The sequence below is a fragment of the Rhea pennata genome, chromosome 3 (assembly GCF_028389875.1).
Source record: "Rhea pennata isolate bPtePen1 chromosome 3, bPtePen1.pri, whole genome shotgun sequence".
In the NCBI taxonomy this organism is placed as follows: Eukaryota; Metazoa; Chordata; class Aves; order Rheiformes; family Rheidae; genus Rhea; species Rhea pennata.
In genome coordinates this window covers 58,328,039-58,345,561 of record NC_084665.1, presented here as the reverse complement: position 1 = coordinate 58,345,561, position 17,523 = coordinate 58,328,039, and the positions used below count along the sequence as shown (strand labels likewise).

The window sequence follows — 17,523 nt, the reverse complement described above, 5'->3', positions numbered from 1 at the left end:
CCTGCCCCCTACTTCAAACCATACTGCATGTCCTTGCTCTTTAACAAAGGAAATCACATTATCAGGGTAAGGTTCATCATCTCCCAGGGCTGAGCTCCTTTTATCCATTCACTCACTCAGATTGTAAGATTCACATATATAGACGATAACAGAAATCCAAGGACCTATGTGAAGTCTAGTCAAAACATGCACGCATACACACTGCTTCTGCCACGGAAAGAATTTACCTAAGAAACAAAACTCCTAGAATGTGGAACAACTGTAAAATAAAAAATACAGTAAGTTTTATGAGGCTTCTGCAGCGACTGCTAAACTTACATAGATTATAATGCATATACCTATAGCACCCCCTGGCCTCCAAAATTAAGGGAATTGTTGCAAAAATAAATTTAAGCTCGTTACAGAGAATTTCTAAAGAGAGAAATGAGAGAACCGTGAACTGTCATTGAGCGGGTTTTTTTGTCATATAGTTTTCCCGCAGATGCAAAGTGATTTCTCTAGAGATAGCAAACTATAATATACGATTGTACAAAATATAAGGAGGAAATATAAGGAGGAGACTTCCTTCATCAAGTCCAGAGATAGAGATGCTACTATATACAGATGACTATTTTTCTACATTCTTAATTGTAACTAAAGTTGCAGTAACAACGATGAAAAAGACAAATGAAAGATTTGTAGATCAGCCTGATATGGAATATTTAGGAAAACAGAAGAAATAGTGGCATTGAAAACCTAAATGCTTTGTCAAGTAAATTTCATTTCTGATTGAATCACAGTAAGACTACAGAAAACATTGCTATTTTTCCATAAGTAAAAGATGTTGCTACGGGGACCTAGACAAACGAACAGGCAACAGCAGGGAAAAAACAAGCAAGGATGGTTGGAAAGAAAAATTTTCAGTGAAAATTTCAGTATTTGAGAATGAAAATGAAATGAAAATTTTCAGAAAAACTGTACGGCAAGTGCTCTCATCTGTGGAGAATTTTGATACAGAAACTTTTTTTCAAATAACTTTAAGTCCTTTAAAACTAACTGAAGGCGTATTGTAAAAACATGCAAGTGTTTATCTGTGAATAAAACAACTGGGCCCAGTAGTACTCAGACAGCAATAGTTTGCATTACTATAACGCCATCAGCGTGAACATTTAAAGAATCTATCAATATTCGTTAAGTAAGGTTTGTATCACAGCTATCTAGCGCTACCCCTGCCTAAGTAAGAAAAAACACGGCAATGAGGAATGTCCAGGTTTTTTGACTTTAATATTTTCACCTGCTATCTTAAGGAGATTTCTATTATAAAATTATTGTTCATATACACAAACCAATAAATTGTCACTGTTTATGTTCCAGATTCCTTTTGGTAGAACCTAAGCCAGAAGATGTTCTCCTGGAGCACTCTGAATGCTCTCCTACAAATAAAGGGTAGCCCGGATTACAGGGCCAGACTAGAGTTATTCCAAAGCAAAATCCTCTGAAACACCGACAGTACAGAGGTCAGGTTCCTCAGCACCAGCTGTCCTGCCTTATAGACCTGCTGCTATTCTGCTTCACTCCTTGTTAATGCAGGACGTCCACAGTGTGTAAGGACGAGCCTATGCTCTTTGCTTCTGGACTAATCACTATTTGTGGCCAAAAGAAAACATGAATTGTTTGTTTGAACTAAAATAACCAAACTATCCAGATCACACTATACCAAGGACCTGTCTTTTTAATCAGTATTTTGTCCACTGTAAACTTGAGTGATGGTTTGATATTCTTCCCCAAATATAACAACTTTTTTTTTTCATTTGTTGAAATATTTGCAATTTTTCTACTTCCTCCCCTCTCCGAAGTGAAGAGCTATGTCTTCCATTTGTCCCTTTCTGTACTCTCACCATTTCTAATTTTCCAGTTCTGGCAGGTTTACATAGAGGTAAGAAATAAAACAAAGACAGCATGTCTCTCTTGGGCCAGATTTTATAAGCACTCAGACTCTTTACACTCAACAATACTATGTCTCCAGTCACCTTTAGAAACAAGTTGCTACTGAATTAATGAATAATTCAGTTAAAATACTAAGCCTCCTTATTTGCCCATATATATATATACATATACATATATACATATATATATATATATATATATATATATATATATAAAAAAAAAAAAAAAAGCTGACGTGCTCATGAATCAAATTTCTGCTATGAGAAAGAAGGGATCTTTCTTTGTAAAGGAAAGAACGAAGGCTTCCTCTTTATACACCTCTGACCTTCGGTGTCACCAGGAGAGCGTGCACAGGCGCAGCAATAGCATGCCAATTTAAAATCTGTGAAAGGTACTAAACGAGTGACACTGTCCACCTTTCCCACTTCCCCAACCGCCAGGGAATTGCCTATGTCTGTTTTTCTAATAGTTCATGTAACAACTGTTAGGTCAACAAAAGTATCTGTGCGAAGTCTGAAGCCTGATTCTGCAGGAGTAGCAATCATAGTGATTGAGTCATTGAGTTTAGAAACACTTGCCTGAACTAGTCTTTAATATTTGCCCAGCTCATAGGGTTTTGCTGAACAAGCTATACTGAAATCACTCTAAGGTGCAAGAGCAACCTTTTAGTCACATAAGTAAAATATATAGAAACCTACACTAAATTAATATATCCAAGGAACACAGCAGTTTGAGTATACCTTTTCAGAGCAAAAGCAAAATACACTTTCAGGTCTGAAATAAAAGATGTATCAGAGTAGGGGGAGAGAGAAGCAAGCAGTACCTCTTCAAAATGAACTTCTTGATATATGATATTATCTTTGTGATAATGTCACATTCATTTTATATATATGAATATTTTTATATGAATATACATAAATATGAATATACTCATTATAGAATGAAAACCTAAGTCTTTCTCAATATTTGGTCAGACTCAGAGAAGTCTGCAGTTTTTCTCCAAAGAAAAAATATCACTTCAAAGATAATTACAGACATCACAGCTTTGTGTTTGCTTTCTTTGACACAGATTTTATGGCAGTTAGACTTACTTTGAAGTGAGAATAAGCTGCAGAAATTTAGGGCTGTTAAATCTAGCTGAATTCTCCCTTCAACTTCTTTGTTCAATCTGAAAATACTTCTGTAATCAAAACTACCTCTGAACCATGAAATAAACTGAAATTTCCTGAGCCACTTAAGATTGGGGGGAAAATTCAGATGCTTTTTCATCATCTGAGAAATCTGAATATTTTAAAAATATTCTGGTCATGCTCCTCCTCCCTGCTCAAGACAACTTATGCAAACCTTCCCACCACTAATATTTGCTGCAGAGCTGGTAGCTGCACACCTCAGGGAGACCTCTGAATGGCCTGTGCCACCAAGAGCCCCTGTCACTGGAAGGAGTGAGGACCTTCCATGAAGGAGTCAGGGAGCAGCATGCATGCAGAGCAGAAAGTGAAGTTGAGGGTGGCAACTCATGACAACACCACCAGCTAAGAAGCTGCAGAGAGAATGCAAGGATAGTGCAGAGGCTAGAATCTGGAGGGAAAAGGAACAAAAAGATAAAACAGATAATGACAGAAGAAAATAAGCAAAAGGGAAAAAGTGTTGACTGTCAGTATTATGGTCATCAGCCAAATGTAGAATGATCATCAGCCAAGAGACTAAATGTTAAGAGCTTCCTCTGAACCATGCATCTAGTGCGACAGCTGCAAACTCACATTCAAGAAGAATAGCATGGAAACATGTATCTGACACTGCTCCAGTCTGGGCATTACAACTGACTACAGCAAAGCTGAATATGCCTTCTGGCCTAGGCAAAGCTCGAGCATGCTCTGGCAGGGGATTTGTACGCTAGCATTAGTAGCAGTGTTAAATTCCTCCTTTACTTCACCCTGCCTCCAGGGGAAAGACAACTTTTTTGTCAGGCAGCATTGCTTCAGGTTTTCTTCACAAGCGTTTGCTATGTTACATTCTGCAGAAGGAAAGAGCTTGCCAGCAGTCTGCAAGAAATCCTTCATTGGGATGGAGGAGGCCGTATGTCTTGATTAGGCTGTGCATCACATTACCTTATAAACTAACCCACAGGGCAAAAACAAAACAAAACATAACACACTGGGGAAGTGTCTTTACCCCACAGACTGAAACATCTGTATCAACTAAGGCAATGAAGTTTTTTGTTGAAATGCGTGCCCTCAGCAGAACTGCATATCAGCTTTCCTGCTCGGGTTGCCAAGCAAAAGTGAAGACAATTGCTGAGAGCAAACAAGCATGTCCTTTTGTAACTATTTTATTTTAATCTATGACTCCCAAAGCCGACTAACATCCTCTGAAGCTAGCTGGCAATTTGGAGAGATCTTGCTATTTGAATTTAACAGCCCATCTAGGATGAACAGAGCAGTTCTGTTATGAGGCAGAGAGGAAGGGATTGAAGAAGTAGGGATGGGAAAGGAGAAGCAAAAGGAGGAATGAGAGGAGAACAAAGGGAAGGAAAAGAAACTGTCACCAACTAGCAAATAAGGTCAATGCTCTTGTTTACCAAAAGAGGGTAAGGTTCATGGCTTCAAGTTCATTAATCTCAATGATTTTCCAAGAATCTATAAACTCTGACAATGCAGAACCATGAGTGCATTTTGTGTATTAGCTTTTCATTTCACTGGTAATATTCCTCCATGCCCCCATCAACTGCTTTTTTAGGACAGCAGCATCAACAGTTCCATGAAGGGGAACCCATCAAGGAAACATCAATCACTGTATCTACATAGTTTTCTTAATTACAGTATTATAACCCAGGAGTTAGACTAGAAAGAAGGACAAGAAAGAAAGAAATAAAAAAAAGCATTAATTATTGCATTCCTAATCTTTCTTGATGTACATATCACTTCAAAGTATAGTCATTTTTTTCAATACAATAGGCTGGTTTTAATACTAATAAGACACTGTAAATGAATACAGTGCCCAGAATAGTAACTTTGATAACATAACTCTAACTCATTCTTCAGAGCCAGAAACTGTGAGGAGAGATGGAAAAGAATGAAAAGGGAGGGCTAGGGAGAGAAGCCAAGAAGGGAAATTGCATGAGAGATGTGGGATGTGTAGACAAGGTAAGGAAATAATATAAAAAGAAGAGTGAAGGATAAGAAAGTGAAAAGCAAGATAAAAGTGCTAATAAAAAAGGCAACAGGGACTGTGGCCTATGTCCAGAAAAGCTCTTATGTTTTTAACAAGTATATTATTAAATATATGAGGAACACCACAAATAAATATGCTTTGCAAGACTGAGGAATTAAAAAACTGAGAAGAAAAGAATAGTAACAAATGAAAGAGCAATAAAGAAAGAAAGAAGGCCAGCAGAAGACCACAGTGAGTGCTTCTTTTTGAGGAATATATCCTAGTAATGAATCTTTGAGTATTCTAAAGATCATACACAATAATTTCTCAATTCAAAAATGGCTGGACCAAACCAAGGGAAATTCCTTATCATTTGACCAAAAAAAAAGAGTCGATCATTTAATTACAGTGTCTATAATCACATGGATGCAAATGATAGAAATTTGATGGCAATAATGTGTAAATAGCATCAATTACAAACAAGTTATGTACACATACATACCCCTTCTTCTTTAAAAGGGACAAATTCACAGACCTGAAAACAGCTAAGTTAGCACTTAGAGACAGCACTTTCCCAGAAAATACAAACAGAATTTGAAAAACCTTTTTTTACATATACATTACTAGCTGTTGAAAAAACTACAATTCAACAAAATACCATTGTTCAAGGAAAAAAAAGGGGAGAAAATCAAATTTGGTTAGAGACTGAACAACAAGTGAAAAATTATAAATTCAGTAATAGTCTGAGGTAATAAAACTTTAGATTGTCAAATCATAATTGTAAGCTTAAGTATCTGCAGGGAATATATTCCTAAAGTGAACCAAGTATGAGACACTACTTCAAGAATTCTAGAAAATTAAAAACTGAAACAAAGTGACATAAAAAGAAGACTATGGGCAGTAGTTAAGGAAATGAAGGCAGTTTCCTAAAATATTTAGGAGAAGAAAGGAATCCTGCTATTAGCACCAGACTATTTTCCGGTAAATCATTCCCAGGTGAGAGTTCTTAGGCAAAACATTAGTATTCTCAATAAGAGTGATGAGAAAAAAAAAACACCACAGGAGCATTCATATCCTTCATTAAATCTGTTTTTGTTCTGGAGGAGAAGCCAGATGATACTGTACTACTCTCCATTCTTGTAACAATTCACAAGAATGTTAACCAGCAATTACTGATATTAAATTTTTTCATCTACCATGTCCAAAAATTTCCTGAAAGATTTACGAGAGCTGGCCAATGACTCCTCTGCACATTAATTATGATTTCAATAAATCCTGAAACAGTCTGACAATTTGATTAAGGTAAAAATGTGAAACAAAATAAATTATCACATATTAAAGAAACATCGACCCTCCAAGCATGTCCTACTGGGGTTCCACAGAGATGTATAGAAAATGCAATGTTTGGAGGAATAATATGCCTTTAATGATAGAAAAAAATTGTTTTATAACCTGCCCTCATGCAAACAGCAGAATTTCCACCATAGTTAAGTATACGAGCATACCTAGGAACAAAAAATTCAAGCCATTCGCTGGACAGAGCGCTCTGACTGAGGAGAAGCAACTTACAAAGATTTGGAGTAGGGGCAGTCAGCTAACACCAGCTGTCAGCGTTACCCCATGGCCATGGGGCCACAATAGTCCTCATGCATGTTGCTCAGTCAGGAAATAACGAAAGGAGAGTCACATTTGCCTCTATTTCTCATTAATGCAACGTCTACGGGGTAATACATATAAAGACCAGACATAAATAGCACATTTTAACAGTACAGATAATTGGCCATTAGAAAACTACTCTATGCTTCTCAGAAAAGAGGACTTCTTTTTCCTAAGCCACATATACTTTCAAAAACAAAATAATTCAGAGAGGTCTTATAGGTTGTGCTACACAGGAGGTCAGCCCAGGTTATCAGAATAGTTCTTTTCAAGTATGTAATCTCTGAAAACAAGTTTGCAAAGGGCTTGCGCCCATATTGTGAGAATTCTCCATAATGCCAATGCTACAGAAGAAACGACATGTTGCATGGTATGTCTCTTGAAAGTCCTCACTCCATACAGATGCCAAGAGAAACCAGAGCCAAGGGGAGAAGAACATGTTTGAGGCAGACTGCAGCACACAAAGACGTGAAGAATCTAAACGGTACCAAGGCTGAGGGCTGTCTAATTGATGGTGAGGCTTTTCTGGCTCCTTCAGATGGCCACAAGCACACGAGGAAGAAGTGGAGTTCTTTCTACTGTGGCTACACATTCTTCAAATACACAGAATCTCTGCTGCAGCATATCAAGTTCAGTAACTTGGACACCACATAAAGCAGAAAGATATTGTCAGATTGGAAGGTATTCAGAAAAGAAGAAAAGATCTGAGCTAATAATATATCAGCAATTAATAAAATAAAATCACTAGGGCATATTTAGCTGGCCTATTTTAGAACATAATATATTAATAGAATATAACACAGGAGATGCATAATACAGCACAACTTAAGAGGGTATATTTAGAATGAATGAAGAAACAGAAAATGTAGCTGTCAAAAAATTTACTTGGTAGAGGGATATTCAGCTATATAACATTATTTTAGGGAAGAAGAGGAAGAAGTTTTTGAAAAGCTAGAGTACTAGCTAGAATACATTTTAAAAGCTAGCATATTAAAACAATCCAGCTCTGAGAGGAACAGCCAGTATGCCCATGCTATTCCTGATTTCTTTGAGAAGGCTGTAGCTGATGATTGGCTATATATTCCAAAACTTCAGAGTCAAAGTAAATCATTTTGGTAGACTTCAACTGCTCCCATATTGATCTGTCACATTAGGGCACAACTGCAAAATGAAACCTTCAGACACGGTAAAAGAATGCTTCAAGGAGCAGCTAAATGGGCAACACACAAGATAAGCAGACACTAATTTGATTGTCCTCTGTGTGAAGGACCTAGTGCAAAATGTTGCTACCAAAGAGCAAACATGTAAGGGCAGTCATAATGTACTTAAATCTATGTATGGATACTGTATCCTACAGTATCTATGTAGGAGCAAGCAAAGCCAATAAATCCCCTAAAATACTATTTGATTAGAAAAATATGAATTGCATAGAAATAAAGGAGTTGTTAGAAAGGATCTACCAACTGTGCAGACAGAAGAGCAAAATGCTTGTAGGTAGTGCACAGAATAAACTGAGTGATACAGAACAAACATAGGCAACACAGTTAACTTCCAATATAGGAAGGTTATCTGAAGTAGTTCTTGAAGTTCTTGTCTTTAGGACAATTGAAGAGAGAATAAAAATCTGGCAGATTAAATGTAAAAATGCAATAGGACAGGCCAAAAGGCCTGAGAAGTAACTTGCAGGCTTTGTTGTTGTTGTTGTTGTTGTTGTTGTTGTTGTTGTTGTTGTTGTTGTTGTTGTTGTTTTAAGCACAGCAAATCAGGAAGTTTGCCAGAGTGTCTGCAGGGCTGACATGTAAAGGTATAAAAGCAGCACTGAGAGAAGGTAAGCCTATGGCAGGCAAATTAAATGAAGTTCTGCATCCATGCTCATAATGAGGACCTTAAGAGAAATTCATACAACAGAACCTTTCTTAAGGGGTGCTGTTGAAGGATCTGTCTGAAATGAAAGCATTATAGAAGAACCAACAAAGAGAATAAAAAGTCACCAGGACCACCTGGTATTCACATAGGAGTTTTAGAAGAACTCAGGGGTGACATTGTCAGTATCAGAAGACAGGAAGGAGGCAAAATGGGATGCCAATTTTCAAAAAGGATTCAGGAAAGAAAGAGGAAGGGAGCGGTAAATCTAAGGTAGCTAAGAATTGGTGCCCAGATATCTCCCTATCAGGCAAACTGACAAAAACTGCTACCAAGAACACAATTAGATCATCTATAAATACAACGTTTGAAGAGTCATCATGGAAGCTTCTGTAAAAGGAAGTTGATTTGGAGTCAATACAAATGTGGAAGGAAATAATTAAATTTATTTGGATTTCCATAAGTAGTGCAGCAAGCTCCAAGGATACTCAGAGAAAGTGAGATGCTATAGAAGGGTCCCCATGGAGTTAAATAATTGGCTAAAAAATAGGACATAAAGGCAAGCACTAATGATTAGGGGTTTTTTTCAGTGGAGGGAGGTCATGAGGGAAGTCTTTTTATTTGTACCAGTGCTATTTAATATATTTGCAAGTGACCTGGAAAAGGGGAATAACAGTTGGGCAACAAAGTTCTCTGATGGTAGAAGTTAGGATAGTAAAGCTAAGAGCCAATGGCAACGAACTGTAAAAAGACTTTACAACATTAAGTGACTAGATGATAAATTGAATTGCAGCTGCAATTCAATAAAGTTCTGAAGAGTGGAGAACATATTAAACAAATGGAGGCTAAAAACTTGGCTTATGTAGACTAAAAAAAAACAAAGATGAGAGGGAATCGGACTACTATCTCTATAAATGCAACATTGGGCATAAACACCAAGGGGTGAAAGATGTATTTAAGCCAAAGGAAAAAAGCTGGCAGAAGAATAATTCACTGAAAACAAATTTAGGATGGAAATTACAAGACTCCAAATTGTCAGAGGAGTGAAGCTCTAGATCAGCCTGTCCATAAGAGAAAGGAAAAACAGCCAAACTAGGGTTTAAGACGAATGTGGATAAGCACTGTGAACAAATTACACAATCTGGTTGCTATGACAGCTCAGTACTGAGTTAGCTGCCCAACTTGGATTGGATTCAATAAGCTAAACTAAAGCAGAAACTTACCAGCATGTAGCCGATGCACGGTGACTGTATTTTTGGAGGAGTACGTCATAGTGCATTACCTACACAAAAATAAATTTCCGCTTAATGCCATAGGAAATTTCTGCTTCTCCCTTTAGATTGAGAGGACGCAGAAAGCCTTGGAGATAACTAACGATAACTCAGTCATGTGCACAACCCTTCTATCACTAGAGATATAATTAGATATAAGGTATTTTTCTGAGAGAGAAAGAATGTTCCGCTTTTATCAAAAATGCCTGCTTTTCTCTTTGGTTATGTTTCTATGACAGCAGCGATGGCTTTACGTGTAGAGATACAGGGGCCCGAATGAAGGCCTGGTCTTTTGCAAGCATTGGTTTGACTAGCTGAAGCAGATTCAGTGCTGAAACAAATCAGTGCTTGGTTAGTTGGCTGGCACAAAGAAGGCCGTCAGTTAACGAAACCAAGTTGTGTCTATGCTACCATTTTTGATCAGTGCCAGAGTAAGGTTTTGAAGCGATTCCCCCAATGTCGGGTTGGTTTGGTTTGCCGAGCACTTGGGGAGCAGGTAAGCTAGATTCCTCTGGGGGCAAATTAAGCTAGAATCTGAGCTCCAAAGGCATACCAAGGACACTTCAGCCCCTGATGGGGACATGAGGGTTTGAACCCACAACTGGTCCTTTGCACAGTCTCAAACTACGTGCGTGACAGGGCCCAGCCCGCTCTGCAGGGGCAGCCACGTGCCGCTGCCACCCAGCCGGGACACCCGGCCCCCACTCCCCCGCCGCAGAGCTTCCAGGCTCACAGGGCGCCAGACACAGGCGGCTGCAAACTCACCCGGGAGGGACAGGACAGCAGCACAAACAGGCCCCATCCTATGCTAATATCCAAGCAGGAGGCATTTTCCCCTCAAACAGTCCACCGTTTGCTAAAATAGAGCACCCCAGTTATTTTACAGAGGCAGCAGGTTGGGTTGAAGGGCTTTATAAGAACGGACAACTGATAGCGGCTCATTTCGTAACACATACACTTCCCAAGCATAAAAATTCTGCCTGGAATATAACGAATTGTCCAGTGTTTTCTCTGGGTTTCAGCCATCTCATTTACCAAAGATCAAAATTTGCTTCGTGGTTTTTCTTACTTGCCTCAGTTTCATCCTTTAGGGAAGAAAAATCAATTTTTACTACTTACGTTTCTCCTCCCTTAAAAAAATCACAACTGACTCACCACCTGTTCATAAAGTTTCTTATTTGAGTCTCTCTTGACTCAGCTTTATCTAGTATTTTTCAGTACATCCTTCGTGTTGCTAGGTTTCAAGAGAGAAGACATAAGAGAAGAAAACAACTCAATATTTTTTTTAAAAATAGCCCTTTGTCTTGTGACAAAATAAAGTATGAAAGTAATCTTCTATCACATATGTGCCAACCTTCCCAACAATTTTTTTTCTAAATTACTCTTTTGTTGTTTGTGATATATACAAAACTGTGCCACTGAGCAACAGGGAATGCTTTATCAAGAGGAAGATTACCTAAACAAATCAGGTGTTAATGAAATAATTATGATTTCATAAGATTCACGTGCCATGTAATTGTAAAATTGCATTTATGTGATGCCATTAATGTCTGCCTGCTTTAAAGAGTATGTGTGTGTGCACATGTTTGTGTGCAAACATATGTGTGTAATCAGTCATTATATATGGAAACATCACCAAATGCAGTCATGCCTGCTGCAAAAGAGCTGCTTGATAGGAAACAGTAACATATGCAACAGTTTAGGACAAGAGGCAAATACATCCAAAACGTATCCAGTTCAAATTGCAAGATGAATTTAGGCTGACAAAATAGAACAGTCACACTGGCTGAGACAGAAATATATCACTCCTTACTCTTGTAAAATGTGCCATCAGCTCTCTAATAACCATGTGAAATCAAGACTGCAGTACTACTTTCATATCCAAAAGCAAGATGTCAACGACTGAACTGAAAAAGCCCTGCAGACAAAACCAGAGGTAGTTAATGCAAGCAGAAGCAGAATGATTTCTTGAGACAGTGGGGATGTGGTGTGGCACCGGCTGTGGGTATATTCATGTAGTGAGCAGTGGTATAGTCTGAGATCTATGGTATTTTTCAAAGGAATAACCAGGTTAATGATTTATAACAATATAGCAAGGTGAGCCCACAAATACTGAGTCCATTACCTCAAAATTGGTGATACTGATAGAATGAGACCCAGCTATGAAACACTTATTTACACTATGAAAAAACCCTCCGTGATCTTGTTTACAAAACTATGTCTGTTTTTTTGTATCTCTACTTGAAGAACTTTCAAGGTAAAAGTATAAAGCAGTTGACCTAGAGTTATCCACAAACTTTCAGAGACCAGACAACATCCAAAGCAGATTCTAGTTCTCTCTGGGTTTGGATGTCAAGGCAACAGCTTTGAAAAAAAATGGCAAATTCAAATCGTAGCAATTTTGGCTTCACAATGTACTTAGCTGCCATACAAGATATAAGACTGAAGCAGAGAGTTAAGATAGTCCACAGACTATCTGGACAGATCTGGCCTGTGACTGTTCATGCAGAACGCACTCCTGTGCTATTGAAAGCCGTAACAATTGTGAATGAAATCTATTTGGATTTTAGTAAACACAAAACTACTATTTTTATACAGAAATCTAATTGGATTCCAAAAAATAAAATGTTTGAAACATATCTATGTAATTCTAGACTTACATCTTCATAGATTTTTCTTCTTCGGTGATTCATTTTTTTTTAAGACAGTCAACCACTTGATAAAGGATATTTTTCTTAACAGTAGGTTTTTTCACCAAGATAATTAGTAAAATTTTCACACTAGTACAAATATAGATGAACCCCCACAAAAATATACTTTTGAAAAATAAGATTGTTACTTAAAAAAAAATCACTTTTATCATTTAGACTTCAGTGTCTTAAATGGAAAACTGATAAAAGTCTGTCCTTTTATTTGTTGATCTACCTTCTGCAGTAAATAGTGGTAACAACAGAAACTATTGGAGAAAAAAAAAAGATAGCAGAAACAACCCAAATTATAGCTCCAGAGAATTAGAAATGAAATTACTTAAGTAAACTTAGGACCATAAAGAAAAAAGGGGGGTTTCCAGATCAAAGAGATCTGCAAATCTGAAACGTTATAATATGCAAGTGTTTGCCAAAAATAAATAAATAAATCTTGTAGAGCTTAATAGCTTGTATTTTTTAAAAAATCTTATCATCCAGTTTTATTTTCTTCCTCAGACTAGTTTCCAGCATGAGCTGAATGTTACAAAACTGAGCTGTTACAGATACTGGCTCTGCAGAATGTGTTATTTTTTTCCTAAAATGAATAAAGAGGATCACAGTATATTTGCAGAAATCAAATGCTCATATCCTTCAACAGAAAAGTACAGCATGAATTTCTTTCACATTCATCTGCAGCGTTGCTCTCCAAAAAGGGGGGGGGGGGGAGTGAAATAATTTGGTGAAAAAAAAAATATGGTCATATTTTTAAGCTGTGCCTGATTCAGAACAAAATAGTGAGTTTAAATTCCAGTAACACTATTTAGCAATAATGGAAATGAGATTCTGAGTCACAGAGTGTAATCCTTGCTACCGAGCCTTTGCCTCCCATAACCTGTTTTATAAACTCACTGCACTTTTTATAAACAGGGACATGTCTTATAGCCTACACCTTCCTTTGGAAAACTGAACCAAACTGCACTGATGAAAAGCAATCATCCATGAGATTCTCCATTTCCCACTCCAGTTTGAATTCATTCACAGTAATACCAACTTGGTTTTGTGTCAACAGTGTCATTGAGGGAAAGTATTTAGGTCTCATCAAGCTAAACAATATTTAAGCAAAATCATCACCTACACCACTATGGCAGAAAAGATAACAATCACCTTCCCTAAACATAAGTCACGTTATTACCATTTGGTATTTTAATTTAAAATTCGTGTTTATATGTCAATGTGAGTGGAATTAAATGAACTGTCTATGCTTTAATTTTTGGCAAGTACATTTTACTTTTTTTGTGTATGTGTCTCTATAGACACGTGTGTGTGTGTGTAAATACATATATAGAGAGAAACATAAAACCATTTAAAACTTTGTTTTCACATTTTACTGTTCTTGTAGGTTTATTTATTGCCAAATCATCTCATGTTTCCCTGCATCAGTCACAAGACTGCTAGAGTACAACTCCATTTACATTATATGGGTTTGGGGCTTAAAATTTTCTGCAGCCACTAAAGACTTCCATGGCATTTGCTTCTTCACTTCCTTTCACACATCTTGGCATATGTTTTGCAAGCTCTTGTATCACTCCCTCAGTTTCCAGAGGTTCCTTACTACAGTAAGATACTGCGTTCAAGTACAGCGATAAGACATTTATAAGAAGCTAGCGCACATGGGCTCTGACCCTCCACTTCCTATTTATGCTTTTCCTGCAGTAGTCTCATCCTTTATTTTCCTCATCCTCTTTCTGCCAACGTCTTGCTGCCGTCTCCAGTGTTATCTCCACCACCCTGGAACTGCTTCCAGACGGTAAAGCTTACGGTCATGAAGAGCTAGAGAGAAATGGCTACGTTCATTTCTCCAGGGCTCCTCCCTGCTCTGCGTGTTGCACAGCAGTGCCCAAGGAGACAGCGCAGCGAAGAAATGGGATAAGAATCTGCTGCCCAGAGGATCAAGAGTAGCTTTGAACAGCCAGGATGAAGAGGGGAAAAGGAAACCCTGTTCACTGCTTGCAGCTGCTTATAAGTGACATGTCAGATGGCTTGCGTGAGACAGTGCCAGCAAGACATACGTGGCCATCACTCCAAAGGAATGATTAATGACGGACTCGAGACAGCAAAGTGATCAGGTCTAAAGTACGAGAGTGTCATTCTAAGATTCAGATCAACATGCGACTTGTGATCTCCCCTCAAGTTAACAACGTTGTCTGCCCCTCCAAATTGCAGGGGGAGTTTTTCAAAGAATCACAGAGTGGCTGAGGTTGGAGAGGACCCCTGGAGAGCACCTGGCCTAACTCCTGCTCAGAGCAGGGCCACAGCCCATTGGGTTAAAAAAAGAATAAAGAAGTTTTTTCTTATGTTTAAGAAATATAGAAGACCGTTAAGCAAGAATAAACCAGTACACAAAAAAAACCCAAGAAAAGTGATAATGCAGATCCTCTAGTTTAATTCATTGTATTTTCCTGGTTGTGATTTCTCTGATTATCACAGAAAAAATGGCACATCTATCAGTCTGGGGGGTCGTGCTCACAAGCCCTAGTGCTAAACTGCAGGAAGCGTCACAGATTCCAGCTCTGAAGGCAGTGTCTCAAAATTCCAGTTATGGGCAGGCTGGACTTGACAAAGCCTTGACGCAAAGCTAGCTATGTCAAACTGAATTAGAATTTGCTCTATCATGTTATGAACAAGCATGTTTTTAAGGCAGTGTAAACGGTCTCCTCTCATGCCCATGCAATACTTTATCAACCAACAGAACAGTTTAAACTTTTAAACAAAAATTCTAGTAAGATTGGCTCCTAAATTTGAGAAGATGGCTGTTTATTTCTAATTGGTTTCGGTACCTGGAGTCAGGTATTTACACCTGGATGCTGTTGTGCTTCTGACACTGCAGGAGGGAGTAGGAATATTTAAGTTGCAGCAATTCAACCAACACATAATCCTGAACACAGAATTTTCTTTCTTCACCTATGACAAAGGGAGGAACTGGATTGAAAAAACAACATACCTCACTGCTACTCTTTCTACTTCAATAAATTCATTAAGTGAAATTTCTCTACTCACAATCGACTTTTAGCAAAAATATCAGAAAGGTTTCAAGCAGACATGTCTTTCACCTAATCCCTGCTGATTATGGCATATATCAGCAATACACACAAAAAATAAAAGACGTGCAATGATAGCCCCTGCACCTATTGGCGATGCAACTTGAGGTCCAATCTACAGGCTGAGAAGGGAAACCAAAATATTCCAACTTATTTCACTGGGTCTGTTTCACAAACACTTGTTCTCAAACTGTATGCAAATTCCAAGATTTTTGTAAGAAGCAAACATGTATCACATACTGATCCCAATTTAAAACAGATTTTTGAAAATGAAATGTAAATGTAATGTAATGTCTACAAAGACAGCATCTCTAATTTGAAAAAATGAAATACAAAAGGAAAAACAAGGTATTTATATCTAACTATAGAGGAGAAGGGGTTTTGGAAAGTCATATTTATCCAAGAAAAAAAAAAAAAAGTAGGTCCACTACACAAAAACACTACTCACTAGTAATTACCAGGTAAGTTTTGCCTATTGAGTTTACACACTGTCTCAAAAAAAAAACGGACAGGCGAGACACTGACATTGCACCAGGAACAGCCTCGGAGATGGGAAGAAGACGACCAATCTCAACAAGCACATGCTGTAAATATCAGACGCTGTAATTACGACCCAGTAGCAGCCGAGATCGCCGTACAGTATTGCTGTTCGTTCGTGAGCTCCCCCGCACGCGGCGCGCTGCCGCCTGGATGCGCCTGCCTTTTAATTGAGTTCGTTTAATCGCTCGGCGCCAGCCAACCGGCCGGGACGTGATCATGTGATTTCAAATCAGTTTGTTTACTGTTGTCTCCCTACCTAAGGGATCGATTTTGGCTGAGGGAGCGATTCTTCCTGGACTGCAAGCTAGGATTTTTGACACCATCTGTAACACAAATTGAACAAAGTACTGCTACGCTTGAAATATTCCCTATTAAACTTAAACGGGAGTTTAGGCAACCCTTGGAGCGCAGTTGTTTTGTTTTCTGCTGCTTTTTGAGGCTTCTCAACTACATTGCAGAATACAGGAAAAAAGGAACATAGTAAGGAAAAGTAACGTCAGAAAAAGAGGAAAAATCCCAAAACAAACCAAAAAACCCTTCTAAACATTTCCATGGGCATTACTAGGTGTGCCCAGCAAATTTGGGGGTAAAAGCAGCATTTTAAAGTGAGTGTGAGGGACAGAAACTGAAAAAATCCAAGAGTTTTTTTCACTTACATTTATCCAAGAAGGTTGTTGCCATTACTTCTGCAGGGCTCTCACTGGCTGGGAAGATCATGTGACCCAGGGAACTAAAATAGAAAAGTCTCAGTAGTGAGGAAACTGAACCAGAAGCGCATTTGCAAGAAAACACATATCACAGGCAGAATATCACGCGCTTTACTAGCAAAAGGTGATAAATTTAGAAGCAAATCTGTCATGTATGGAAAAATGGACGATGCCTTGAACCTTACAGCCACCGGTATCTGTCGCCTTTTCAACGCATGGGAAATGTTTTTGCTATAAATCTCAGCTCACGTCAGTATGTAACTAAACCTGGTAACTGCACTAATAAATCTCAAAAAATTACCAGACCTTGAAAGAAAATATGATCTAGAAAATTTAAAAATAAACTTCCACTACCAGAATCTTTTTCATCTTCAGACTGCAGTTTTTATAGTTGTTTGTATCAAGAAAGGAAGCAACTTTTGAAAAAGCATATGTTCCTAACATAATTGGGAGAGCTGTAAGCACTTACTTTGGAAAACTATTTTCAATTCTTTTACAAATACAAAATACAGTTGCAGATCTGCAGACTGTTGGAACATGCACTATAAATCTGTAAGTTATAAATAAAGAGCAGGTTCAAAGAATCCGATGCAAAAGCTGTACAGATTGATTTATGGCCAAATGC

General features: G+C 38.1%; 1 protein-coding gene across 1 annotated transcript in view; it reads right to left on the bottom strand.

Moving 5' to 3' along the window:
* ESR1 (estrogen receptor 1) overlaps nucleotides 1-16,872 on the bottom strand; it is a 181,855-nt gene extending 164,983 nt beyond the window's left edge. The window contains exons 1-2 of the mRNA XM_062573729.1: nucleotides 16,848-16,872; nucleotides 9,819-9,877 (exon numbers count right to left, since the gene is read on the bottom strand). Coding sequence (XP_062429713.1) covers nucleotides 9,819-9,867 — 49 coding nt within the window. The 5' untranslated portion in view covers nucleotides 9,868-9,877; nucleotides 16,848-16,872. The remainder of the gene's footprint in view (nucleotides 1-9,818; nucleotides 9,878-16,847) is intronic.
* Nucleotides 16,873-17,523: the final 651 nt, after the last annotated feature.